Genomic DNA, 27,863 nt, shown 5'->3' on the forward strand with positions numbered 1-27,863 from the left:
TGATGCTGAGATAATGTTTCGCAGGAAGAGCTAAAATCAAGCTGCTCCGTCAACACCTGCACACATCACTGCTCCTCTGCAGTTGGGCAGGGAAATCAAACCAGCTCCCAGGAATTTGTCCTGCTCGTTTAGAATCCAGGGAAGCAGTGATAGGGCAAAACCATCTCTTGGCTTTTCATTATTGCAATCAGCCAGTGATATCTGGGCTGAAGCTGCTTTGTACGGGCTGCCAGTGTTTCTAATCTTATTGAAATGATAAAATGTCTCATGAGGCTGTTTTCTCCCAGGAATCATTTTCCTTGGGGTCCTTCCCCAGCCAGGAGCACCCTGAGACACAACTGCTGCTGTTGATTTCTTGCTGTCAGTTGTTGATGGTGTAGAATTAATTTTTTTCTCTGACCAGATTTATATCTTAGGCCCAGGCCTAAGCCTGTGTTCATGTTTGTGACTCACCCCACACATCCTACATGGCACCTGACAGCTTCCAAATCCAGGTGGGACAGGGATTTGAGCAACCTAGTCTAGGTGGATAACTGAAAGGGATCCCTGCCCATGGCAGGGTGTTGGGATGAAATGAGATTTAAGGTCTCCTCCAGCCCAAACAGTCCTTTAATTCCATGAATAACCTGACAAGAATGAGGTCCAACCTGGCCTTGGACACTTCCAGGGATCCAGGGGCAGCCACAGCTTCTCTGAGCACCGCCCCCCTACCCTCACAGCTGGGAATTCCTTCCCAATATCCCATCTAAAAGTCTCCTAATTACTAAAGGCAATCAAGTTCTCTCTTTGCTGGTGCTGTTCCAGATGAAGTGAAAGGGGAAGCAGAGCCTCATGAAGAAAATGTGATGAAGAACATCACTGGGGTTCATCATATTCATTGGGAGGGGGTTTTCCAGTCTCGGGAATTCCCCACAGGCTTCATTAGGTTTGTCTTCCAGCTCTCATGGAAATTCTCAACCTTCTCTTTTCAGCCTTCATGGGGAGGCTGCACCAGTGCCACGGATGATATTTGGGACGCTGGCTTTTGGATCATGGAATCCCAGGATGGTTTGGGATGCGTCCAAGTTCACACCACGGCTCTCAGACTTGTCCTGCCCTGACAGAGGGGCAAGTCACCCGTAGGTGAGAGGTGACAGAATTCCAGGAGATAGCTCCAGGCTGAGTTGGTTCCCTGAGGATGGTGCTCCAACACTTCCAGTTCTTTTTGCTGGAAGCCCTAAATTAACAAATTATAACCTTTACATTTAGCTGGATCTCACCAGATTGTGCTGGTGATTCTCCCCCGGGAGAATCAGAGCACTGGCTTTAGCAGAAAGCTCCAGAAGGAACACAGGCAATGCACTCAATTCCCTGTGCACGTAAGGAAAAGGAATTTCACGTGCCAGCTTGTGGCAGCTGCTCCAGGGTAACTCACCACTACAAAGACCCCCTTGGGAAGAGAACTTTTGCAAGGAAATTAAACTGGGCAAAGAAATTAAAACCACTGCAAGGCAAAACTAAGAGATCATTTTCCCTTCCGGGTCCCTCTCCCTCAAATTTTTCATTTATCCCCTCCAAAAAGGCTGCTGGAATCTGTCTGTCAAGGGATTCTGAGCTGCAAGGGATGAAGGAGAAGTTTCAGCAAAGAAAACCAACGATTATTTTTAGCATCAGCTGCATGGAAAATACTTCTCAGAGGCTCTGGTTGGTTAGAGGAGAAGACACATTTTCTCCTTTTTAGTTCCTGCTAAAAATCAGAAATTGGGAAGTAAATGACTATGACAAATGAGTCCGATGGGCAAATCCTTGTGGCCAGAGCTGGCAAACCCTGGATCTCTCATTGGAAAATCTCCTCAGACTCTCCTCCAGCCCCGGGGACTCAAGGTGCTCAGCTGCCCTGAGTAAAATCCGGGCTGGCTTCCAAGGGTTTGGGCACCAGCATTCCAAGATCTCCTTTCTCTTTCTGCTGTCAGGGAGGGATAATTTTGTTCCTGTAGAAACCCTTGGTGCGGACGTTTCCAGCTCGTTACTTATCCCCAGCTCCATGCGCCCACGGAAGGGAACGGCTGTCGTGGGATGCAGGGTTGGGCTGAGACAGAGCTACCGGGCAGCTCTGCTAGGAAAAGCTGCTGTTTTGAATTAAAAATCGATTTATTTGGAGCAGAATCAGCCTCTCTTTTGGACAGGAGGAGCGTGCGTGTCTGTACTGGGGGCAGAGGAAATCGTTAACGACGTGGTGCAATTGTAACTCTGTAACAGCAGAGAGAGAGGCACTAATGAGCAATGATAATTCAGTGGCCAGAAAATGCAGGTAATTAGAAGTTATTTCTCACAGAACACCCTGGTCTGAATTTTTCCATGTGCCTCCTGCTCCTTTTTGTTTCAAGGGAAAAAATTATTATCAGCTTGAGGCCCAAAACCAGAAATAAAAGGGAAGGATTTTGAAATGTTTGTCATACTCTGTTCCTCTTTCTGTTATCTGACATATTAGAGTAAACAACACCGCTATGTAATTTAACCTCCACATATACATTTCACTCTCTTTTAAATAATCCTCTAAATTCTCCATAGGAAGAATCACTGAATCAGAATACAATTATTTGTTTTCTCCTTGTCAGAGTACAACCTTTGACCAAACTTAGATAAATTTCTTGGTGTGATCTTTTGTTGAATGTCTGCTTTTCCACACCCCAAAGGCTTGAACTGGCAGAAAAAAAAAAAAAAAAAAGAAAGAAAAAAAGACATGAAATCTGAATTTTTATGTTATTTATTGACTGCTCCCTCCAATATTAGTATTTATTGGGTGCCCCATCCTTGGAAGTGTCCAAGACCAGGTTGGACGGGGCTTGGAGCAACTTGGGATAGTGGAAAGTGTCCCTGCCCATGGCAGGGGGTGGAGCTGAATGGACTTTCAGGTAACTTCCCATCCAAATATCCTGTGATCCTGTGATTTTAGAAAAAAAAATTAATAATTCTGCACTATTATGAATATTGCTATATTAATAATACTAGACATTGTACTATATTAATGTTTTCTATATACTAAATTACTAATTTTCGTAAATTACATACCTATCTCAATAATAATTTTGAAATGCAGCTGCTTTTCCTCTGGTTCTCACTGAAGGGCTGTAATTTGTTTTATGGGAGGTTTTTTCCTTACTCCCTGTAGATGTGGAAAACCTTTTAAAAAAAGTTACAGCTCTACAGACTAAACCACAAAAAAACCCACAGAGCAGCAGCCTAATTTTGGCTTTGGGGAAAGAACTTGGAAAGGAAACAGAAGCATGGAAAAGGCATGGAAACTTTTTTTGTGTTTGGGATTGTTGCACATCAAACCCAGCTCCTGAACAGCAAACAGGCAAAGCTGGAACTTTTTTTTTTTTTGAGCTAAATACATGGTATTATTCAATTATCTGCCATCATGAGGATGATGGCACTGAAGTCCAGGTTACCTTGCAGGATCCAAGCTCTCCTTTAACCCAGGTAATTATGGTAATGAATATTTCTGGGAGGCCGTAACCTAGAGGAGGAAGAGCCTTATGCTGCACAAACCAAAGTTTTACCCTTTGGCGAGGGCGAAGAGCTCTGTAGGGAAATTCCATGGTACATAACTGTCTGCAAAATCTCTGGCCAGTTCCGGTTTATCAGCAGAAAAACCCACTTCCTGAGCCCTTCTCTGCAGGATAACTGATAAACCACCCCAGTAAACAGGTTTCAGATCCTCTGCAACTGCACTTATTTAAGGGAGAAGAAATTCAGCCGGATATTCCGCAGGTGCAATGGGTTGAGCTTTTAAATTTCCTACGTGGTCCTAAAACTCTCATGTAACCACCTGCCCCAACCCAGAGAAATTTATGGCCATGGAGAAAGGTGGGGACAGCAGCTGCATATTTTCCCTCTCCTTTTTCTTACGGGGATCGTGACTTTTGCTCACTCAAGCCTGTCCTAGATGGAGGTTCATGCAGAGAAGAGCATCTGCACAAGAGCTGACAATGAGGGTGTTGAGGCCCTGGCACAGGTTGCCCAGAGAACCTGCGGCTGTTCCTGGATCCCTGGAAGTGTCCAAGGCCAGGCTGGATGGGGCTTGGAGCAACCTGGGATAGTGGAAGGTGTCCCTGCCCATGGCAGGGTTGGACCTGGATGGGCTTTAAATTCCTTTCCTCTCCAAACCATGCCATGACTCCGTCAATCTGTGAATGTTTGTTTTCCACAGATGCTGGTGGGGTCAGTCAGGGAACCGCTGTTCCCAAAATTCTCCGCTTGCCAGGCTGCAGAGTGCAGTGATTTCAAGCAAAAGACAATTTTTTTGATTGGATAAATTCCAGCAAATATGTTTCCATTGCTGAGGAAAAAAAAAATACATCAGCTAAACAGGATGTGCTGATAAACACTGTAGCACCGGCCAAAACCTCACTATTGCTTTTCACAAGGCCCATATAAATAATTTTAAAACAAACACCTGGCAAGCTCCCAACTTCTACCAGCCTCCTTTGACAGCTGATGGAAACAAGACCATCTGGAAAGCACAGCGCTGCATTTCAGAGGGTGCTCATGTGGAATTACCTAAGTGAGAGCCATCAGTTCTGGGTTTCTGAGGTTTCTGAGCTGTCAGACATCAACACTTACAATGTCCCCATGTCAGATAGGAGCCGTTATCAAATGATGTTTGATTTCACACTCTCAAACCTCAGTAGAGCAGAGTTCAACTGGCGAGGACAGAGGAAGTAGAGCGCTGAGAGCCAGATTCCAGAAAGGCAAAGCAGCGCAGGTTCCTGGTGGCTTTCTGCAAATCCAGAGTGAGATCCTCCAAGGGAGTAAAGCTGTAGCCCCAGCTGTGTATTTATCACCTGGGATAAGGTGAGGCTGGACCTGTGCCCGTTCCTGGAAGCAATGTCAGAAGTGTCACCCTTGGGCACTGCTGGCAAGGAGTTCCAGAGAGTGTAAATCGAGTTGGGGACTTATTTAGCTCAGGAGAAATGTCAGGCAAGGCTCACACTGTGCTAAAAAAAGCTATTGGGAAGTCAGACCCTATCCACAGGAGGACTGAGCTGGAGCAGAGCACTCAGCAGGTCCTCAGCCCCGGGGGCAGGAGGGGACAGCAAGGCTGAGCTGCCAGGCAGGAGCAGGCAGAAACCTCGGGAGCATTTCCATGGTCTGCTCAGAGCTGTGCTTGGAGAGGAGGGAGAGCTGGAGAGGAGGAAGGGTTGGAGAGGACGAGGGGTTGGAGAGGACGGGGAGTTGGAGAGGACGAAGGGGCACCCTGCACCCATCTCCACTTGGAATCTTCCCCGTGGGTGCTGAGCCAACCCGGCAGAGCCCAGGACAGAAAACAAAGGCACATAACCCCATTTTGGGGTCGTTGTGGGGACACCTGACCGGGACCGATCTGGCGGGGCTGGGAGCAGGGCTGGAGCCACAGCTGAGCACCGCCAAAAGCAGCACCTTTTGTGGCACCTCATGATGTCACCCAGGTCCCCTCGCTCGTGTAAACAGCGGTGCAGGGGACATTCCACTTCCTCCTGAGCACTCAGCTGCGCTGAGCACAGCTCTCTGCCCGCCAAGGTAAGGCTGCTTTGAACCCTCTCCTCGGGATCTAGAACCGCGCCCAGGCTGCTTCCCGCAGAAAGGTCCCTTTCCCCGGGATTTTCCTTAGGGGGTGGCTCTTGCCAGGAGGAGATTTGTGGCACTTGGAGCCCTGCAGCAGCAGCAGCAGCAGCAGCAGCAGCAGCAGCAGCCGCTGCTCTCCTCATGTGCCAGTGCTCTGGGCGAACACATGGAGGAGTTCAAACAGCGGCTGCCGCGCCTGCAAAAACAAATGTCAGGCGTGGGCAAGTAGCAGTGCTCCAACTGTTCTCCAGTGTCGTTTACAGGGATGATTTCTGTCTCTTGCCTGATTCCTCCAGGAATATATTTTATTTTAAAGTCGTACTTGACAGTAAGGGTAACATGCAAATACGTGTTGTTTTTTTTTTTTTTCCAGAGGGGATTTATATTACTGTAAAATAAAATCCATGTGCTGCCTGTCTTTGTGCATCTAAGGCTCTGTGAGTGAGCAGCAACAGGGGGAAATTGATAATAGTGAGGGGACACAAGATGACAAAAATAGCCAGATTGCTTGGACTTGCTTTTGCTGACGAGAATCCTAAAGCTGTTTTAATTCCTAATTCAGACTGCAGTCACTGCTCTGTATTAAAACTTGGCTTCATGGTCTGAAGCTTTTAAACTTCATGGGCTGAAGGTTTTAAACTTAACTTCATGGGCTGAGGGTTTTAAACGTGACTTCATGGTCTGCAGGTTCGCAGCTGTACTTTGTGAAAGGTGCTCCTCTGCTGCCTTTGCTTCCACTAGCACCAGCAGCTCAGCAAACAGACTGTGGGGTGGTCACAGACAGGATTCAGAGTGGGTGGCCTCTGAATCCAAGATTTCTCGGAGTGGATCAGGAGGGAATCTCACAGAAGATGAGTCAGGATGTCTCCTGATGAGTCTCTCCTGTCTCCAGGCTGGAGTAGGAGCTGTGCAGGGATGGGGGGTGGGTTCTTTTCAAGAGCGTATTTTTGGCATCAAGTAAAAGTGCTGGGACTTTGGCCCCGGTGCCAACATCATCAGCCATGGGAATTCCATCCATGAGGGAAGTGCATCTCTGGGATAGCCCTAGCCCAGCCTGGAGCCAGCACCCTGAGGGGGCTGTTGGTGTCTCTGCTGGAGTTGCAGGAAGGAGCTCCAGGGGTGCTGCAAACCGAAAACACGGCAGACAGCCCAGACTTGCTCTTTTTCTGTGAAAGAGAACCAAAAAAAGCACCTTTAACTGTAGAATGTTCCACTTCGAGTGCAAAGGTTTCAGGCCGGTGTCACAGCCATGCACTGAGGGCAGAGCATGGAGATGTTTGTGCCCCAATCAAATCAGTTAACCTGGCTCAGACAGATCCAGGACTCTGGAATGACATCCCTGTGCTTCTCAGCCTGTCCAGAGGAACATCTTTTGCACAGGAATGCTATGCTTAGTTTCCAAAGCTCCAGTAATTACATGCTCACTTCTCATATCCTTGTTGCAGCAGCATCAGGGATACAGAATCTCACAAAAATATAAAAAAATAGTGGTTGGATCTCAGTGTGTTTATTTGATACTTAAAAAAAGAAAAAGAAATTCATATTCTGAAAGCAATGTTGCTGTGGGAGCCACCTCTGCAAGATCAAAATGAGCGCTGATAAAACGTACTGGAGGTTTCAGCCTTCTGCAGCCTCTGTGGCACACCCACCATGCAGTGAAGGACTTTGGAGACGTAATTTTTGGACCCCCAGTGGTATCTCTAGTGTCTGCTTTTGTGCACAAGTGGGAAGAGAAGGAGTTGGTGTGGTATTAAGCCTCAGTCTGAGCCGAAGTGAGAGGAAAGGCAGAAACGCAGTGATTTTGTGGTGCCCTGTGCGTGTCTGGGTGCATTTTGATGAAAGAGATGATTTAATCTCGTTATGTTTTTATGGGTTTGTAATGAAATCCTTCATCCTCACAAAGGGCCCTGCTGATGAGCCAGCAGACACCGCCCCAGGCATATTAATTGTGGTAATGTATTAATTGTGTGCACTGCCAGCCAGGTCACTCTGCTCAGATCCTGAGTTCCCTGAATGCAAGGAGGGATTTTCTGACTCCAGAGCATCCACCTCCTGTTCCCAGTGTCTGAGTTAGATCTGCTAGGGTGATGGGGCTGGGACATCACCTGCAGGATGGGTTTTATAACCTCCAGGCTCCAAGGTTCACCACAGCTCCATGATCTCTATCAAACTGCAGCTTTTCAGGACTCTTCTACCTGCAAATTGAATCCTAGAATCATTTAGGCTGGAAAAGACCTTTAAAGATCATGGGAAAAGATACCAGCAACCAGGCCCACTCCTGGGAGCAATTTTTTCCCTAATATCAGTTATTCAGCAACACAGGGTGTTTTCAGTTTGGGATCTTCCTAGATGATGGCAAGGTGGACTCATGAGAGCTCCCACTGCTGCCACTCAGACAACAGCTGGAGGCGAGAAAAACAGCTTAAGGAGAGCCAAGAGATGAAATTTGGATGAACTCTGACACCTTGTGGAGAGTTAGCAGATGAAGGTGATGGATGAGGGGGAAGCTCTCTGTGCTCTGGGCTCCCCCAAGGCCTCGGGCTCCTGCTTGGGCAGGGTTTGCTGAGGTCTGGGATGGAGCGTGTGCCCTCGGCATCACCCTCGTGTTCCAGGAACACATCCTGGACACGGCACTTTGCCCTAAAACCTCTGGTCAGGGCCCAGTTTGAGTCAGCAGACCTTCACCCCGTTACCCCAATTGTCCTCAATGTCACATGAGACTTAAGTCACAGAATCCCAGAACATTCTGGGTTGGAAGGGACTAAACAAGGCCCAGCTGTACTTAAGGACCTCGAAAAGCAGCTTGGCTGCTGTCACTCATTGGACTGAAGAACAAGCACACATTGGCCAGCATTTAATTAGATAATTGATTATAAAATTATCTTTAAAGTACAACATTTTGCAGATGTACCTAATCCTGTGTGGTTTTAATGGCCACCCACCAGCTGTGTCTGGAGGAGCAGCAGGCAGACCTTCCAGCTTTGATATCCAAGGAAAACCAGGCACATGAGGACTTGGAAAATGGTTTCTTGGGAGGGGTGACCTGAAGGGACAGAATGTGCAGTGGGCAGTGTCTTACCAGAGACAAGGCCATGGCCAGCTGGACAAGGGCTGGGAAGGGATGAAAATTCCCGAGCAGCAGAACTCCACAGCTCTCCCAGGAAAACGGACGTCACCCACATCCACCAGTCCGAGGGGAGGAACACTCCGGTGCCCAGCTCCAGGCCTTGTTCACTCCTTGTCCTGGCAAATCTGGGATGGAGAGCAGCAGGCCTCCATGGCTGCTCCTCGGGGGAGGTAAATCCGTGAGCCAGGCCAATCTTCCCTGTGTTCCTCTCGCAGTTTGAGCCTCTTCCCTGCTCGTGGGCCTCTTTTGGCCTCATGGCAGGGGCAAGGCAGTGGTGTCCTGGGATGGGGCTGCTGGGGAACACGCAGCAGGGCATCCTGTCCCGGAGCTGCGTGTGGTGAGGGGGGATTGGGAGGGAGCTGGGGGGGTCAAAAGCAGCTCTGAGGGTCTGGGATCCAGCATCTTGGTGAAGGAAGGGGATGAGCCAGAGAGCTTCCCAAAGGCAGCGCTTCCCTGATGCTCGCAGCAGCTGGAGCTGCTAAGGCTGAGGCTGCCGCAGGAGGTAAACACGCCTTTTGAGGGCTGTGGAATCGTGAAAGAGAAGCTGAGAAAGAAAAGCGGGAATCTGCCTGGGGAGCCTGCAGGAGCAGAGTTACAAGGCCCTGCTGACTGCCCGTGTCCTGTGTGGGACCTCGCCACGTCTGGGCGTTTTGCGGGATGAATCCCAACCCTTCCACGGCAGCCTGGAGCAGCCTCTGGATGAGCTGCCAAATGTGAGCACAATGATTAAGGGGCTGAAAACCCAGCTACTTGTGCTCTGTGTCACTGAGAGCTCTGAACTCAGCTCTTTTGGTAACACGAAGGAAAAAGCTTTAGTAAGAGAGTAGGAGTTACTAATTTCTACCTACAGAGACAGTTCTTCTGGCAAATGCCCCTTGCAGGAAATGAGTCAGAGGGGTGAATCAGTGTCTGCAGCGCCACATGAAGCTGATTTTCAGGGGAATAGGAGGGAATCGCTGTAACGAGAATTATAACCCTGGGAGGAAACCCCAAATAAATCCCAACTCCTCCTGCCTGTGTTGCCCTGCTTGCAAGTCACCAAAGTTATCGGTCCCCGCGACAAAATCTGGCAAGAGAATGGTGGCCCAACAGTTCAATACGTGGCATTTTGCTGAAGGCCGAGAGGCAGAAATTGGCAGTACCTAAAAAGTAAAATTATCTGGTGGAAAAAAGAGTCAGACTGAGGCTGCCATGGTGATGAGAAATAGACGCTGGTGGCGTGACCGCGTCTCCTGTGTGTTCCGTCAGCTTAAATACATTAACAGAACATTTCGGGAGCACTGGCTGTGTTCACAACAGTCACATTTTCCAAGCCCACTCCCTGCTACCCTTTTTCATGGGGTCTGTGCCCATAATGCCAGAGAAAGTGGGTCCGTGAGATCCTCTGAGGGGCTCAGGAGCCCTGTCACTCACATAAAGCACAACACAGCCCAACATATCCCTGGAAGTGATCAAGGTTGCACAGGGCTTGGAGAAGCCTGGGATAGTGGAAGGCGTCCCTGCACGTGGCAGGAGGAAGCACTGGGTGGGCTTTAAGGTCCTTTCCAACCCAAATCATTCCATGATTGGCATGCTTGGCGCCCGCGCTCCAAGAGCTGGGCCTTGACTATGACGGAGGCTGGGATACGCCCACCGTTCTTCCATGTATTGCTGCCTTGCTCCCAGAGACCAAGCCACAGGAGACCTAGAGGAGATGGCCAAAGGATGGGCAGCTTCTCCTGCTGCCCCGTGATCAGTGTGGCACAGCTTCACCGGTGCTCCTGGGGCTGACACACCAGGAGTGGTCTCCCACGCCTGTGGGAACAGAGAGATCTCTGGCAGGGCAGCTCGGAACACGATTCCAGGATGTTTCATGCAGACAACATTCCCAAACCTCTGCTTTCTGCTGGACAGCCAAATGGGAAATGCAGGCAGTGAGCACCGACAACTCTTGCAGTGCCTTTGCCTTCACATCCCGTTTTTTTCTCCCCACAGGAATGACCCACCCACCCTACACCACCACAGCCTCTTCCAGCAACCCAGTCATGACCCAGAGCAACCAGAGCTGCACCCGTCAGGACATCACCTTCAAGAGCAGCCTCTATGCCACCACCTACACCCTCATCTTCATCCCGGGGCTCCTGGCCAACAGCGCTGCCCTGTGGGTCCTGTGCCGCTTCCTCAGCAGGAAGAGCAAAGCCGTCATCTTCATGATCAACCTGGCCGTGGCCGACCTGGCCCACGTCCTCTCGCTGCCCCTGCGCATCTACTACTACATCAACCACACCTGGCCCTTCGGGGGCTTCCTGTGCTTGCTCTGCTTCTACCTGAAGTACCTCAACATGTACGCCAGCATCTGCTTCCTCACCTGCATCAGCGTCCAGCGGTACTTCTTCCTGTACCACCCCTTCCGAGCCAAGGGCTGGAAGCGCCGCTACGACGTGGCCATCAGCGCCCTGGTCTGGCTCGTCGTGGGGGCCGCCTGCGTGCCCTTCCCCATCATGAGGAGCCACGGGCTGGGCTCCAACACCACCAGCTGCTTTGCCGACCTGCAGGTGAAGCCGATCGACAGCAAGGTGGGCACGGTGCTGATGACCGGCGCTGCCGAGCTCCTGGGCTTCGTGGGCCCGCTGGTCACCATCTTATTCTGCACGTGGAAAACAAGAGACTCCATCCGGGGCTTCCACGTCCCACCGGAGAACAGCGGGGAGAGGAGCAAGGCCCTCAGGATGGTTTCCATGTGCGCCATTGTGTTCTGCGTGTGTTTTGCTCCCTACCACATCAACTTCTTCTTCTACATGTTGGTGAAGGAGAATGTCATCACCGACTGCTTCCTGAGCACCGTCACGCTCTACACGCAGCCCTTCTGCCTGAGCCTCGCCAGCTTCGACTGCTGCTTGGACCCCGTCATCTATTTCTTCATGACTTCTGAGTTCCAGGAAGAGATTTCCAGGCACAGCAGCATGGTCATCCGGAGCCGGCTCATGAGCAAAGAGAGCGCCTCGTCGATGAAGGAATGACAAGAAAGCCACTTGGAAAAAGCTAAGGTATTTTCATATGAAATCTGAGACTGCTCTGGGATACTCCATTACCGACTCCGCTGTGGGAGATCCTGCAGGTTTATCCAAGGGAGTTTTGTGGCAGTGGGATTTTTTTCAGTACATAGAAGATAAAACCTTGCCTGACTGGTGTGTTGGAATCCGGTGACTGACCCAATTGGCGTGACCCTTCCTGCCCTGTGCCACCCCCACCAGATCTCATGGACAACAAAATACACAGGAGGGAGTGAAAAAACTTCCCTTTACTGGGAAATGGTGGAAAAGTCCCAGGCTTTTCTTCTACTCTCCCAGTTGCAGGCTCTACAATCAAGCCACAGACAATCCCACAGTCATACACTGACATCTGCGGAAGGATCTTCTCTGGGAAAACCACACAAGAACCTGAAACTGGCCAGTAGCAACCAAGGGACATTGTGGTTTGTGCCGTGGGGGCTGTGGACAGGTGAAGGTTTGCAGGTGGTTTCCATGTGCTCCTGGGTTTGGTGCATCCCACTGGTCACCAGTGACCTCTGCTTCCCCTTTCTGTACTCACACTCCTGCTCTGCTCCTCCTTTCCCTCCTCACCCAGCTCTGTCTGCTCCCTAACTGCTGGCACATCCCAGAACTTGCACCCGCAGCTGGTGCAAGACCCTCTGCAGGACAAATTCTCCTCAAACATCCAGGGAGCGTCACCTTCCCTTGCTCCAGGTGACTTTCTTCCCCTCCAAGATGGCAAGGGGGACATGGGCAGGTGGCTCTTGCCTTTGGACCCCTCGGGGCAGGTCCGTGGTGGTCCCGGGGTCAGCGCAGGTGGGTTAGATGGTGCTGGTGGTACCACTCAGGTTCTCAATCCCTTCTGTGCGTGGTCCAGAGGTACCTGAGATGAATCTGCCCCCCCAAAAAAAAGCTCAGCTCTACCTTTTCTGTTGATGCATCTTTTGAAAAAGAGAGGAGTCCTTGCCAAGGGGATTTCACTGATAAACAAGAAGTTAAGTTCATTAATTGTTGAGATTTTTTTTTTTTCCACCAGGTCCTGTCATGATCCTAATGTTTAAATTTTAGGCAGCTATGTAAAGCAGCGACAAGGAAGGATTCATTTACCCCTTATTTTTAATTAGTTACAGCTCTTCAGCCGAGTCCACCCATCCTGTAATTTCAAGGGTATCTCGCGATACCTGGGGATGGATTTTGCTGAACAGCCACCGATTTATTGCCTTTGGAAATCTGCATATTTTCAAAAGAACGTGAACAATTTGTACAGTCCTGCAACAGTTGCTGCAAAACCAGAAGAAATACCAGAAACACTTGCTATGTGTATTTTAACTCCAACCACTCAATTCCACTGAGTTAAGATGTAACTCAGCCAAATGTCTCCTGTATATTGTATTTTCCCACTTCACTGTTTACAAAAAAGAAAAAAAAAAAAAAAAAAAAAAGAAACACCCCCCCCCCCCCCCAATTTTTAAAAATTTTAAAAAAAGAGAAAAATGGAAAAAAAAACCCACAAACAAAAACTAAAACCACCAAGATTTAGAGCTTAAACAAACATTTCCCTCCAAAAGGCAGCCACACTGGTCAAACACAACAAGCTCTCGTAGCTCTCCTCCCAGGTGTGAGAAGATGATTTTGGGCTGAGTAGGACTCACTGGAGTTGATGGAAATGTTCTCTGTTTTGTCACTGACACAATAAATGTTTACGCACTGCAAGGAGTCCCTTCCAAAGGGGTGAATGCTCACGGACAGAGTTGACTTCACACAATTCAATTATTGTCGGTTCAGCAGCCTCTCCTAAGCTACACTCTGTATAAACTTGTTGGGGAAGGAGACTTCTGTTTCAGTGCTTGTTTTTGGGGATTTTTTTTTTATAGACCTTGCTCAGCCTCCACGTGACTGGGAGCTGTTTCCTGTCCCTTCACTTTCGCACCCTTCTGCCTCGATCAGGTGTAAACAAGCTGAAGGCACTTACGGGAACTCTGTAGCTCATTCTGTGGGTTTTGCTTCCCAAGAAGTGATGCTCAAAAAAAAAAAAAAAATTTAAAAAAAAATAAAAGCTGTTTTGCAAACATCAGCTGAGTTTTGTAGTTATCACTGGTACCTGGGAAACGGCATGGGGTGAGCTCCTCCTGGGATCAGGGCTCAAGCAAATGAGCTCAACTTTTGTTTTATTCTTAAACAGATTTATTGCTTGTTTTCAGTCTGAGTAGTGGTTATTTATTTATTTTTTGAATCTACCACACTTCTGTTAGGATTTAGAAGTATTGTGAGGATGATCTTCCACAGGTAGGTGTCCTAGGGACAAGGCATGGGAATACCTGCTCCAGCTGCTGGGCGTCCAGGATTGACAGTGGCTCCGCTGGCCATAACCTTAGCATGGATTTGGTGTCTCCATCAGGGATAACACTCTCCATGTCCATGATGGCATCCCCAAGCACCTCAGCTCCCCACATTTTCCTGCCTCATTCACCCTCTGAATGCCCTTAGGTTCCCCAAAATTCTCCTTTTCCATACTGCAGCCCCAGCCTGTGAGGAAAGGTCGCACATTCAACACTTTCCATCCAGCGGTGTGCAAGGGATCAGATAACTCAGTCTGAAAGTCTCTTCTGGTGTGGGGGAAAGTGTCCTGGTTTTGGCAGGGATGGAGGTAAAGCAGCTCTGTGGGGTTCAGCTGCCAGATGGGGTTAAACCACCAGGGAAAGTCCGTCAGGCTGGAGTAGCCTGGAGTACAACAGCTCAGAGCAGAGAGAGATCAGGGAAAACCTGCACTTTCCCGAAAGTCCAAGATGATCCATTTGGCCTCCACAAACCCATGCATGGAATCCAAACCCTTTAGTTCAGGCCTTCCAAAACCTCAGTGTGCATCTCAAGAGGAGAAAACAGGCATTGCAGTGAGGAGGAGGGTATTCCAGCTGCCTTCCCAGCTGGCTGGTGCTGGATCCGACCCAGGACCTGGGCTGCAGGGGCTGCTTCGCCTCACACAGCCAGAGGCACAACAAGCCTGGCTCAGGTTCCTGTAATTCACCCCATTTCCTGTGACCAAAAAACATGTTTATTATTTTGACAAGAGGAAATACAATTTCACGATGTTGCTCCTGGATTATCTCTTGCACGGGTCCTGCTGCTCAGACCCACAAGCTGAAAAAACTTTTCCTCCTTACTTGGCAGACACAAAAAAGCTGTTTTAACAGAGGTGCCCCAGAAAGGCAGAATTGAACCAAGTCAAGAGGTGGGATACAGCTCCACAGGGGTGAGAAAGATGGATCTGAAAGGCTCCTGGGCTTGGATCATCTCACCCTGAAGGGAACTGCTCAGGATGGAGATGTGGTGAGATCTCCAAGCCACCTGCACTGGCACAGTGCCCGTCCCCAAGGCACAGCCCTGGGCAAACACGTTTCTTTTCCTCTAGAACATGAACCATTCATCTTTTAGCGAAAGCAAACATGCTCCTCTGCAGTGCTACCCCAACCTAACCAGGAGCAAATGTCTGGTACCTCCTCTCCTGCTTGAAAGGGCTCTCACCGTGCATGAGAACAAACCTATTTGGAAAAAACACCAGCGGGATTTAAAGCCTTTCTGCAGCTTCAGAGACTGAGCTGCAGAATCTGGCAGTACCTCTTGCTTCCCTTAAATGAAATTACCAGCTCTCTGCCCAGAGAAAAACAACAAAATATGCTGGAAATGCAGGATAACAACCCCACAGCTCAAAAACATGAAACCACTTCATCGCACCTGAAAGACTTTGGGGGTGACTGGTGTGTTTTAACCAAAAACGCTGGGTTTGTGGATTAGACAAAGGCTTAGCCCAAAAGGTAAGGGAGGCATAGACAATTATTTGCTGTAAAATAAGTCAGAGCTTCCCAAAGTGCTGTCCCTGCAGAGAGCTCTCTGTGACAGCGAGAGGGACAATGAGCTGGGGGCGGCTCACCCAGCCCCGCTCAGCTCCCTGCACAAGGGTGAAGCTGCTTTGTGTGAACAAACCTCCTCCTCCCCCGGCTTTTCATACATCCTTCAGGTGCATCCTGTCAGATATTCTCAATGCTCAGCGCTTGAGAGACCCAGATCATCTGCATTTGGCCCCCTGCCCACAGGATGCCAGGCGGCAGGAGAAGAGACCTTTATCTGGAGGCCTTAGATAAAGCCTCACAGTTATTTAAAAAGTTATTTTAAAAGTTCCTTTGTGTCTTCTGCCTTTGAAAGCAGAACACTGCCAAGTGTGAAAGGCACATTAGCATTAGGGATGAGCCAGAGGAACAGAAATGCTAAAGAAAAACATGCTCAAGTGGAAAGAGGAATGGAGAGGTTGATCCGTGTGTGCTGAAGGATGAGGCCTGAGGTTTGTCCATCCCTCGGATTTTCATGGCCAGGAACTTCTGCAAAAGCTCTCCGAAAAGTCAAGTGTAGAAATTGCTTCGCTGCAGACTCCAGGACGCTGTGGATGAATGTAGGCGAGAGATCTCTGAAGCTGGGTTTTAGAAGATGAGGTTTATTGTAAAGGATGTGAGGCCTTGCTTAGAGTTGCCAGGCGCAACTCGTGGCAAGGCCGAGGAAGGTAGGGGAAGGGAGATGTCGGGAGAGGAAATTCCAAGAGGAAAGTCCTTGGGGAAAAGTGCCAGGCAAAAGAGAGAGAGGAGACCAACCCACCCTCGCAGCCCCCTGATAAGGGGTCTCAAGGTGGGCTGGAACAGGACTTGTGCCAATGGGGTTACAGATACCTGACACTTCAGGGGAGGGGTACAGGTGTGGGATGAATCATACACTGGGGTGAGACAGAACATTCCATTTGACCTGGGTCTGGCTGCAGGCGACCTTCAGCTGGTCACATCACTGTTTTCCCAGACATCCAGTAGCTAGGACATCTCAAACATCTAAACTTGATTTCAATTCTATCTCACTTACAGGTTTCACATTCTCAGAATCTAAACAGTCATATTTATAGGGCTTTCTGGCTTCATCCTCCCCAACAGTCAAGGAGCAGAGGAAGGACTCAGCTGGGTTACAAAGCCCTCGCTCGGGTCTGGCATTCACTGATCTCCCCTTCCCCAGCGGCACAGCTGGGAACAAACACCTAAAAATAGGGCTCAGGGATGGCTGGATACGCTGCTGCAGACACAGAAATAGGATGTCCCAGGCAGGATATCCTGATAAAACAGCCCCTTCACTTTGGGATTAACCTCTGCCCTCTGGAGAGGGACGGGGCACAGCGCCAGCCTCCCTTCCGTGGTCTCTGAACGCTCCTTCTTCCCAGGATCTGCACCAGATGCTGGGAGAGATGCACAGGAAGAAAACTGGGAATGACAAACAGCTCTTGCATCTCCCAGATCCTCTGAGATGAGAACCATGGGGATTTCAGGTGCCCAGAGAAGCTGGGGCTGCCCCATGCCTGGAAGTGCACAAGGCTGGACAGGGCTTGGAACAATCTGGGATAGTGGGAGGTGTCCCTGCCCTCGGCAGGGGTGTTGCAATCAGAGTCCTTAAGGTCCCCAATCCAAATCACTCTCGGACTCCATGATTTCTGGGCACAAGGAGACATGGCAGCTCAGTGGGTGGCAGAGATCTGGCGCACTCCTGATCCCAGCCCCAGAACTGGTAACTAAAGTTTATAAGGTCTTCCTCCTTTCATTTCTCTTCCACAGCTCTGTTTCCCATAAATTTTGTGCAGTCACAGAACCATTTACAAAAAACGGGGTAAGAGTATTTCTATTTTTACGTTACCTACAGGAAGGGAAAGTTGCCAACACCCAAATTATCTGTACAGGCCCTGGGCCATGAGCTGTGACCCTGGATATCAGGTAAAATTGCTCAGCTGGAAAAGGGGCAGCTCAGAAAAAGTCACACCATGAAGTTACACCGTTTCTTCAGCCATGCAGAAAGCAGGTCATGCTCAGCAGGCAGAAAAACAGCTAAAAACTCTCTATATGTGCATATATAAATAAAAGAAGGGAATTAAAGGAGGAAGGGAATTAAAGGAATTACAGAAGATCGGGAATGATGCATGTTATGTGTTTTTTTTAAACAACAGTGTTTTGGGAAAATCTCCACCTTAAACCATCACGTTATTTCAGGAATAAAGTCCAAACCCTCCAGCTTTAGCCTGCAGCCTTGATAGTCTGAGGCTAACCAAGCTTCCAAGCAAATGAGGGAAAATTGCTCCCTTCCAGTAACTTACACTGGCAGAGCGCTCGGTTTTCCTTCAGCGAGCGCTCATTGGGAGGTTGCTTCTGTATTTTACAGCTCTTCCCAGGCAAAGTGACCGTGGAGAGGAGCAGGAGCAGCCGGAGGGAAGGGCACCATGCCCTTCCCCATCCCCCGTGTCCAGAGGGGACAGAAATCCGCGGTCTCCATCCCAGGGCACTGCCACCGAACGACGTCATCGCCTTCCCAGCGGCTTTAACGTCATTAGCTGCACACGTTTGGTGTGGAGAAGAGAAACAAAATACAGGATTTCCTGTCCTGCAGCCACCGGACCGGGCTGCAGATGCCGGCAGGATTCCAGCGCTCCGAAAACATGTGGAAGCTGAACGAGGAGGCGCTGGGATTGCTGAGAAAACCAGCGGGAAATAAAAGCAGGACGCGGGCTGCTCCTGCTCTCTAGCACGGCTATGACCCCCCCGGAGCATGGGAAGCACAGGAAGGTGAGTGGCATTTCTGCTCTTTCCTTCAGGAGACTGAAACTGGCGCAGTTTTAGCAACTTCACCACTTCTTTGTAGCTCTGCGAGAGATGGTATCGGGCAGGAGCTGGCGCAACATCCTCAGCCGCTTCTGATGTGCCCACAAATTTGTCCCCGGGGGTGGGTGAGGGGAGCCAGTGCCCGGGGCAGGCTGTGGTGTGGGGTTGGACATGGGGAGAAGCTGTTTTAGCGAAAAAAAACAACCAAAAAACCCTTGATTTTGACCTTGCTGACAGAGGCTGCCGTAACCGACCAGCTCTATTTACGCATTTCCTATTAGTGCCTAGATTAAACAAACAAACTCCTTGCTTACAACCCCCGTGCCAGAAAACTCCGCTACTTAAACCAAGACCTCATTTCAAGCCGTAAGTGGATTTGTTATTATTTTTAAATTATTTTCCCAAGCCTGCTTTTCCCTCCAGCATCCCAGCGCTGAAGGGAGGCAGCTCGGCCCCCACCCCTCAGCTCGGAGGGCTCTCCCCAGCCATCCCTGGAGTTCAGCTTTAGCCTGAGCTGTCCAAGCAGCCCATGGAAAAGATGAGGGCGAGTTTGCCGATGGATCGGGAGCTGTAAGTGCAGGAACACCCCGGTGGTGTGTGGGGCTGGGTGTGGCACGGGCTGATTCACAGGAGCCGGGCGGTTTCCAGCACTGACAGCCACAGTCGCCTCCAGGAACACTCCAAAAACCAGCCCCGGGTGCTCCAAGAGCTACCTTGGCCTCCTAATTAATTGCAGAGTTGTTTGATGCTTAATGAATGGCGGGGCTGCCTCCACAGTCGGCGCTCTGACTCCCCGGGCACTCATATTGGGCTCCCTTTTGGAATTCCAGCTGATTAAAACTCAGCTTTGCCAAAAAAACCCCACTTCCCGCTCCCGCCCGTGTTTAAATCCATGCATGGATGAAACATGAAAATAATCAAAGAATGGCAGGAATATTTTATAGAAGATTTATGAAGGCCATGAACAAAACTCCGGGCAGAGCCCGCAGGAGCGTCTGTGTCCTGACACCACCAGCAAAGCAGGGGGAAGCTGGAGGGGCAAAGGGAAAACTGGAAAACAATAGAAAATATACAACTCCACCTTCCCAGGAATTGTTGTAGTGAACAAGCCTGGCCTGACCGCACCTCAGGTGGGGATCCCTGTCGCTTTCCTGCCAGTGCCCTCCAAAGCGCTGCCAACCCAAAGCTCCCGCGCTCCCAGGGAGAGACAAAAACATGGAGAAAACAAGCAGGGAGGCTCCCTGTGGAAGAGGTGTAGGATTTGGGCTGAGCTGTGTGACGGGGACAGCAGGGGTGCTCCATGACCCTTTCCATGAGCCCAGACCAATGTCACCTCTGTCACTGGACAGCCGTGACAGGAGGTGGGAACAGCTGCATTCCCCGGCAGTTCTCCCTCTCCGTTTTCTGCAGGGATGTGAAGACAAGTCCCACCAGCCTTTCCCTTGGGTGGGAAGTTTTAAACAGACTGAGTGCAAAGGGCACAAGCCCCTCATGGATTTTTGGGCAGGTGAGGAGCACAGGGATACTGCAGGGACCCAAGGAGCTGTTTCCCGGTATTCCCTCAGCACAGATGTCCCCTCTCCCCTGCCTTTCCCTGGGGCAACTGCAAACCTCTGGCACGGTCGGCAACCGAGAGGCGCCCTCACTCAGCAGCCCCAGTTCCACTGGAAAAACACGGAAAAGCAAGAAGGCAGATTGGGAAAGGCTCTTTTTGGAAAGCAGGGTGTGAGCACTGACCCTGCTCCATCAGAGGGGAGGGTGAGGGGCTGACAGCTGAGGGGCTGGGGCTCTATTTTAGATATTTATCAGCACATAAAAATATAAAATATCTAAGATGATGATTTTCTCCTGAACCACCAAAAAGCCGACCAGGTGAGGAGGAGCAGGATGGAGGAGACTTCATCCTGTACCTTGAAGCATTGGGATGGTTTTGCTCCTGGAAATCCACCCCTGTGACAAACACCAGGCTCCAGGAAACAGCACTGTGGCTGCTTCTTAATTAATTACCGCTGATGAGGGTCTGGGTGACAGTGACAGGAGGTGCTGAGGGCTCTGCCAGCCCCAGCTCCAGGCAGGGAAGGGCAGGGCAGGGCAGGCCGCCCGCCTTTCACAGGCTCCACTTCCAAGGGGAAAATCCCACTGTTTGTTACAGAGGATGCTGCAGCCCCTGGGTTTGTATCCTGCTGCTGCCAAATCCCCTCTTCCCAGAAGAACTGATTCTTTCCCATGGGATCTGCCCATGGATGGCAGAATCCGTCACCTCTCCAGAGAGCAGCAGGAGAGCCTGAACTCCCTGTGACCCGCTAATAAATCCCCTCAGCACTGGGTGAGCTGGGATGGGTAACTGGAGGAGAGGAATCTCTACTTTGACTAGAAGGGAGTTGTATTTATCTCCCTGTATGTCCTGAGCAGTGGCTGAAGGATAATTCCTGCTGCTGAGGGATAATTCCTGCTGCTCCAGCACGATGCCTGCACAATGTGCCGGGAGTGCTGAAATTAAGTTAGCAGGACCAGCAGAGCAACTGGCGTGTGTTTGGCCAGTTATTAACTTATAAATCCAGCCTTAACTCTGGAGCCAGAGCTGATGGATCTGTCTGCAGCGCTCCTCTGGCCTCAGCTGCCTGGGGATGTTAATGATTGCCTCTGCTGCGGATTCACATCAGATCCCTGCATGGATCTGCAAGGACAGTGCCTAAATCCATCTCAAATCCCTATTTATTTACAGTCCAGCTGAAATTGCTTGTAGATGTAGAGCAGCAATTCAACAGGGTGTGATGGAAAATTTGATGGGAAAAAAGAGTGGTCCTGGAAAACCTGGGGAGCTGCAGCAGCTCTGTGGCAATCAAGAGATGGATGTTACAGAGCTCAGGGTATTCAGTGTAATTGGGGCATCTCACGAGATCCCGCAGAGCATCTCTGCAAGGAGAGGGTGGAGGATGCCTGGAATCACTCCCTGGGTGTGGAGTGACCCTTCCCACCACACACATTGACTTACACACACATATCTACACAAAACTGACTCTTCTGTCCTAAAGAACCCTTACCCCATGGAGAGATTTTGTCTTTACAGCATCTTTTCACCCACTCCAGAACCCCTCCCTGTGCCGTGACCGCCCCATGAGTGAAGAGACCCGGCCAGGATGGAGAGCAACGCGTCCTCCGGGAACTGTTCCGACCCCCAGATGTCCTTCCAGTCCACCCTCTACGCCACCACCTACACCCTCATCTTCATCCCGGGGCTCCTGGCCAACAGCGCTGCCCTGTGGGTCCTGTGCCGCTTCCTCAGCAGGAAGAGCAAAGCCGTCATCTTCATGATCAACCTGGCCGTGGCCGACCTGGCCCACGTCCTCTCGCTGCCCCTGCGGACCTACTACTACATCAACCACACCTGGCCCTTCGGGAGCTTCCTGTGCCAGGTGTGCTTCTACCTGAAGTACCTCAACATGTACGCCAGCATCTGCTTCCTCAGCTGCATCAGCGTCCAGCGGTACCTGTTCCTGCTGCACCCCTTCCGAGCCAAGGGCTGGAAGCGCCGCTACGACGTGGCCATCAGCGCCCTGGTCTGGCTCGTCGTGGGGGCCGCCTGCCTGCCCCTCATCATCGTCAGGAGCCCAGCCCTGTCCAGCTCCATCAACAGCTGCTTCTCGGACCTGGGCGTGAAGCAGCTCAGCCCGGGGGCCGCCATCGCGCTGGTGACGGTGGCGGAGCTGTTCGGCTTCGTCATCCCCTTCGGCACCATCGCCTGGTGCACGTGGAGGATGTGGCATTCCCTGCGGGACGGCCCCACGGCGCTGCAGGACGCCGGCGAGAAGCGGAAGGCGCTGAGGATGGTGCTCATGTGCGCCGCCGTCTTCTTCATCTGCTTCACCCCCTACCACATCAACTTCCCCTTCTTCATGATGGTGATTGAGAACGTCATCCGGGACTGCGCCGTGCACCGGAGCACGCTGCGCTTCCACCCCATCTCCCTGTGCCTGGCCAGCCTCAACTGCTGCCTGGACCCCGTCCTCTACTACTTCATGACCTCCGAGTTCCAGGCGCAGCTGCTGCGCCACGGCTGCGTGGCGCTGAGAGCCCGGCTCCCGCCCCGCCGGAGCAGCGCCTCCGGCACCGACACCGCCCACGACATCCGCGTCAGGAAGAGGAATCTCCCTCGCCTCAAGTTCTGGTCTCTTCCCAAGTTCTTCGGCCAAATAAACAGCATGGACATCCCCACCGTGCCTCCCGATGAGCTGCTGCTGGAGTCCATCTCCTGAGCATCAGCCAGCTCTGTCCATGCAGAGGCTTCTCAGAGCTGTGGTCAGGACTGCTCTACGCTCCAAATCCGTCTGGAAATTGTCCTTGTGTGCCGCAGATGCCGGGACCTGATCCATAAGGACGTTGTGACACCAAAAGATTTGCTGGTGGCGTTGCTGCTGCTGGGGACTGTTGTCTTCTCTCCCCTCAAAAGCCATTGTTGATGCCAATGTTCCTCCTGCGCTGACCTGCACTGGGTTCAGGCGCCTCGTTTTGGGTGTTTCAGTGCTTCTGCATGTTTGCCATTTTTGGGAATCCTTCTGAACCTTGAGCCGTGAGTGAGAGGCCTGGCCTCGGCACAGCTCTGGGGCTTTCAGCCCAGATCCTGGGTACCTACAGCCACCACCACCTGGAGCATCCACCATGCTCGCGCGGGGATCAGGACACTTCATTATCTCCACGTAAACTGAACCTTTTTCCACTACAAAAATCCAATACCTGTGTCTGGTCCAGCCTAATCTGGACTGCAAGACTGTAACCAGGCAGAGATTTTAACCTGTACCACATCAGTGTTACAAGGGAGGGCTCAGAGGAACTGGGCTCAGCTCACGCTGCTGGGAAAAGCACCCAGAGCTGAGCAGAAGGATCCACCTGGCTCCTGGGAGCCACAGGTGCTCCGCTGATTATAGGGGATCAATACTTGGAAGACAAATTGTGATTGCTCTTCCGCAAGCAAAGAGGGAGATGTGACACCTCCCGGGGCACGTGAACTCACAGAGCTCTGGCGCGAGCTGCAGAAATAGGAAGTTGTCCTTGGTGTCTCTTGTGTTGTTACTGGGAGTCTTGTCTTGTTTGTCGTGTTGCTGACGTGTGTGGTTGCGCATGAAGGTCTTATCCAAACCTTCAGTTTTGCTTTCAACACCAGAAACCATCCTGGCCCTCACCGGGTACTGAGAAAATTTACAAAGCTGACTCCAGCACACCCTGAAGGCTTCAAACTCCGAGGAAATAAAATTATCCCAATGTGCATTTGAGCCTCAGGAGCATTATTTTAAGTGCTTGGGAATATTCTCATTATGCCCCACATCTGCTCTCAGCGCAGGGACACAGTTTGGGGGGGACACCCCAATTTGGGGCACAGAAAAGCCTCTGAAGAGTGGCCAGTGCAGGGGTTCTGAGGTCTCCTCCTCCCAAAAAACCTCCAGGGAATTTTTAAAGTAGGCAGAGAGGGATTGATAGAAAACAGCTTTTCCCATGATTGGATGCACATTTCCACCCCGTGCAGTGTTTCTGGGAAGCACAGAATGGATGCTGAGGCTGGATGGGGGAGACCAGATGGGAGATGCGGACAAACTGGAGGAATTTGCTTTGGTTCCTAAAGTGTGCCAGAGACAGGCAGAAAACTCCGGGAGCAGGCAGAAAAGCCAAAAGCCGCTGCCCTGGGGCTCATTCTGTCCCAAATCTCCTCCTCCTCTCATTAAAAAATATAAATAACAAAAGGCAATGTTCTCCTTGTTTGCTTGGGGGGGGAGGAAGGAAAAAAAAAAAAAAAAAAAAAAAAAAAAAAAAAAAAAAAAAAAGGAGCTTCCAGGACTGGAAAAATGCTGTTTCAGATGGCCCAAACCCAGCAGAGTGTGGAGGCAAAACAGGAAACCCAGGAAAACCTCACCGATGCCGGGACTGGCTCCGGGCAGCTCCCACAGAGAAGCCACACCAGCAGGAACTTCACCAGGACTGTGGCTTTTCCCGGCTGTTTTGGGAATGGCACAACCCCGAGGAGCTGGGCTGGACATCCAGGTGGCCCTGAATGACCACGGACAGGTCAGTTATAAGCTTCCCTGAGCAACAGCAAATCCTGGATTGTGGCTCCAACTTTACTGGCAGCACCAGCTCCAGGTTTCCCAGGAGCTGCGGGTCCCACTGGGAATTTGCCGGTTTGCTTTCAGATTGCTTTTCTGACATTTCTGCAACACAGCTCGCCCCTTCCAAACAGAGAACAGGGAAAAGCAAACCCCAAACTCTCACTAGTGTCACACGGAGACCCAACAGCAAACCCTCCCCCAGGCTGTCCCTGCCTCAGGAATGGGAAATACAGCAGAAAAATCCCTTGCTGGGTTGGACACTCTGGGCAACAAGGATTTTGCTGGGTTTTCTGTAAATCAGCCCCTGAAGAAACATCCTTTTCCAGTACAAATTGTGCTTCCTGCTCTTCCAATGCCTCTTGTTTCATCAGTCGTAGGATCATCATGGAATGGTTTGGGCTGGGAGGGACCTTAAAGCTCATCCCACCCCCTGCCATGGTCAGGGACAATTTCCACTGTCCCAGGTTGCTCCAAGCCCCATCCAACCTGGCCTTGGACACTTCCAGGGATCCAGGGGCAGCCACAGCTCCTCTGGGCACCCTGTGCCAGGGCCTTCCCACCCTCACAGGGAACAATTTTTTTCCCAAGATCCCATCTAAACCTACGCTTACATATCCCTAAAATTATGTAGTACTTGGGAGTATCCAAGCTGTCCCTTGCACGACACTTTTTAGGGCCCCACAGGGAGGGAGGAGAGCTGCTTTTCTCCTTGCTAAAAATACCTTTATCCTCCCTCCATGACCACATGCTCCCAGTCCAGCCCCGAAGTGACTTTGCCTCTGGAAAACCACTCAGCCTCTGTGGAGCCCTCACAGTCGAGCCTCTCCTGATTTTTGGCAGCACTGCTGGCGAGGGGCAGCTTCTCCACCCACCCACCTCGTGCTGGAGAGAGGAAGTGCTGTCCCTGGCAAAGGAACAAACGCCAACAGCTCCAATCCTGAGCACAGCTCCAGCACGCTGGAAGCGAATTTTGCTGCCTCAAACCCAGGCGAGCCAGGGAGTGGCTCTCCAAGCCAGGGAGCCGTTTTCCAGACAGCCATGATTTCATCAGACCCCAATCCAATTTTTCTATTCAGCCAGCAACACCCTGCAAAAGCCCAAGTGTGGGGTGTGGTGGGACAGCACCGTGGGACAGCCCCAGGTGTGTCCACCACCCCTCCCATGCTCCAGGGTCCAGTTCAGGGCACAGGGGAGAGGATTTGGGAATTCTGTGTGGATGCCATGGCAGCGTTCAGCACTGGGAGGGTGCTCAGCATTCCAGGGAACAGCCAAAGCCTCATCCCTGCGCAGCCAGCACGTCCTTCCCGGCAGACGCTGCCACGCCATCGCCCAGCCCTGCTCCTTTTGCAGGGATTCTTTGGCTTTTAAAGAGAATTCCCTGCTGCAGGCACACAGGGCAGGGAAATCCAGCAGTTTTTAGCCCTCGTCCTGGTGTCAGCAGCACGGCTGCATCCCTGGCTCCACGTGAGCCCTGGTGATTCTGGGATCTGCATCCATGGACCTGAATCGGCTCCCCACTTTCCAGACACACTTCTTTCCCCTGGGACAGCCCCAGGCGTGTGGAGAGCAGACAGAAAACCTCTTCCCAGGAATTATTTCTATTAAAGACAGGCAGTGCAGATCAGAAGGAGCTCAGCTGGTTCTCTCTGAGGAGCTCCTACAAAGTCATGAAGCACAAGCTTAGATAAACTGGGAACTTCCAATTCTTATAAGGTACAAATGTAAGTAAAGAAAAAAAAAAATCTAATCGATACAAGAGAAAAATACAATTTTAAAACCTTACTTTATGCTGTAAAATAATTGCTTTGTGATTTGATGGCCAATATTCTCCAAGACCTCCTGGTTTTTGTTGGCCTCAACTACGGCAGGATTGGAAGGTCCAGCCAGGGTTTTCCCAGGGGATAGCAGAACTCAGAGACTGACGCTTGCCTGTTGGTAAAGGCACCCTCAATTCCCACCCCACACGCCAGGAATGCTCCTGGAGTGATGGGAAATGGGATGGGTGCCAGTGGCAATGCACACGGAGCATGGCAGCAGCAAATCAGGATTTGGGGGTGCTCTGCCTGGTGGCTTTGAGACAAAACCTCCCTCAGTGTCCTACATCCACTCCCTGCCCGAGGTCAGGCTCTGCCTTCCCATAACCAGGCTGACTGCTGTGGAAATGGCAGTGAAACAGAGAATCCCTCCTGTGCTGGAGCGGGAAAAGCAACGGAGCCCATCGCCAGGCGCTGCTCAGCCACACGGGATTGATGATTCCCGGGACTGGCCTCAATTTTATTGTCTGTTACAGTCGCCTCCAAACCATCCCCCTCAACCCTCGTGGGAGGCAGGGAGGTGCCAGGGTCACACAGGGAAATCAGATGTAGGGGGGCAGAGCCCGGGGACCCCTGGGTGTCACATCACACAATTTTGGGGGGAGGGAGAGGAAATAAGGGAGAGCATGGCAGAGGTAGCTGGTGGGAGGTACTGGGAAAGCTTCACATCCCAGACGCTGCTGAAATTAGGGAAACATCCCAGGACTGATGCGAGGTGAGGCAGCACCCTCTGCTGAGGGCTCAGTGAGACCACAGCACCAGGGAGCCTCCTGCCAGCGCTAAACCGCAACCGCCACCGCTGCCAGCACGAAAAACATCGGCCCCAAAATCATCCCCGCCCTGCACCACAGGGACAACGCTGCGGAGAAGATCCCACAGCGCTGAAAGCTCCGGCTCCCACATTAATTAAAGCCCATCAAGTCATCGGCAGCTTCAGAATAAAGCTGCAAGCTTTAACCAGCAGGAGCATGAGCGGCAGGGACAGACACACAGCTGCATTTTTGGGAGATGCAGTCCACAGAGCCTTAGGGAGGGGCTGGGCCACCACAGGGTGACAAACCCTGTGCCCTGCGAGGCTGTGAGAGCCAATAATCTCCTGTAACCAGCATGAAAAGGAGCGTGGAGAGCTACAAACCCTAAGCTGGAATTGTGATACGAGAAAATCAATGATGCTTTAAAAGAGCAGGTGTAATATCATATATATATATGTATGTATGTATGTATGTATGTATGTATGTATGTGCGCTGTTCTCCTGGGGAGATGTGCAAGAGAAACTAATAAATGCAAATTAAAAAGTTGCAATTCTCTGCAGAGCTTCTCTGGAAACGGCGAGCTAAGGCACTTTTTGAAAGTGACCCGCTGAACCATCGCTCCCCGAACGAGAGCTCTCGTTGATGTTCCCGGAGCTGGGGTCCTCCGCTGGATGAGCAGGGAAGTGCCGCTTTCCAAACTCCGAGCGCGGCCAGCTCTGCCCTCTGCCGATGGCCGGGGAGCACGATGGCCCAGGAGTGTGGCCCCCGGCGACACCACTGTCACGGCGCGCTTGGAAAAG

General features: G+C 51.1%; 2 protein-coding genes across 2 annotated transcripts; both read left to right on the plus strand.

The window, feature by feature from the left end:
- The first annotated feature begins 5,477 nt into the window (after positions 1-5,477).
- LOC120765937 (putative P2Y purinoceptor 10) lies at positions 5,478-12,494 on the plus strand. The gene is made up of 2 exons (XM_040091203.1): positions 5,478-5,544; positions 10,691-12,494. Exon 2 carries the CDS (start codon positions 10,693-10,695, stop codon positions 11,713-11,715), a length of 1,023 nt encoding a protein of 340 aa, XP_039947137.1. The 5' UTR covers positions 5,478-5,544; positions 10,691-10,692; the 3' UTR covers positions 11,716-12,494.
- Positions 12,495-18,233: 5,739 nt separating this feature from the next.
- On the plus strand, positions 18,234-23,619 carry LOC120765936 (putative P2Y purinoceptor 10). Its single transcript, XM_040091202.1, has 2 exons — positions 18,234-18,362; positions 21,489-23,619. The coding sequence occupies exon 2, from the start codon at positions 21,539-21,541 to the stop codon at positions 22,652-22,654; it is 1,116 nt and encodes a 371-aa protein (XP_039947136.1). The 5' UTR covers positions 18,234-18,362; positions 21,489-21,538; the 3' UTR covers positions 22,655-23,619.
- Positions 23,620-27,863: the final 4,244 nt, after the last annotated feature.

This window comes from Hirundo rustica, chromosome Z, assembly GCF_015227805.2.
Source record: "Hirundo rustica isolate bHirRus1 chromosome Z, bHirRus1.pri.v3, whole genome shotgun sequence".
Taxonomy (NCBI): Eukaryota; Metazoa; Chordata; class Aves; order Passeriformes; family Hirundinidae; genus Hirundo; species Hirundo rustica.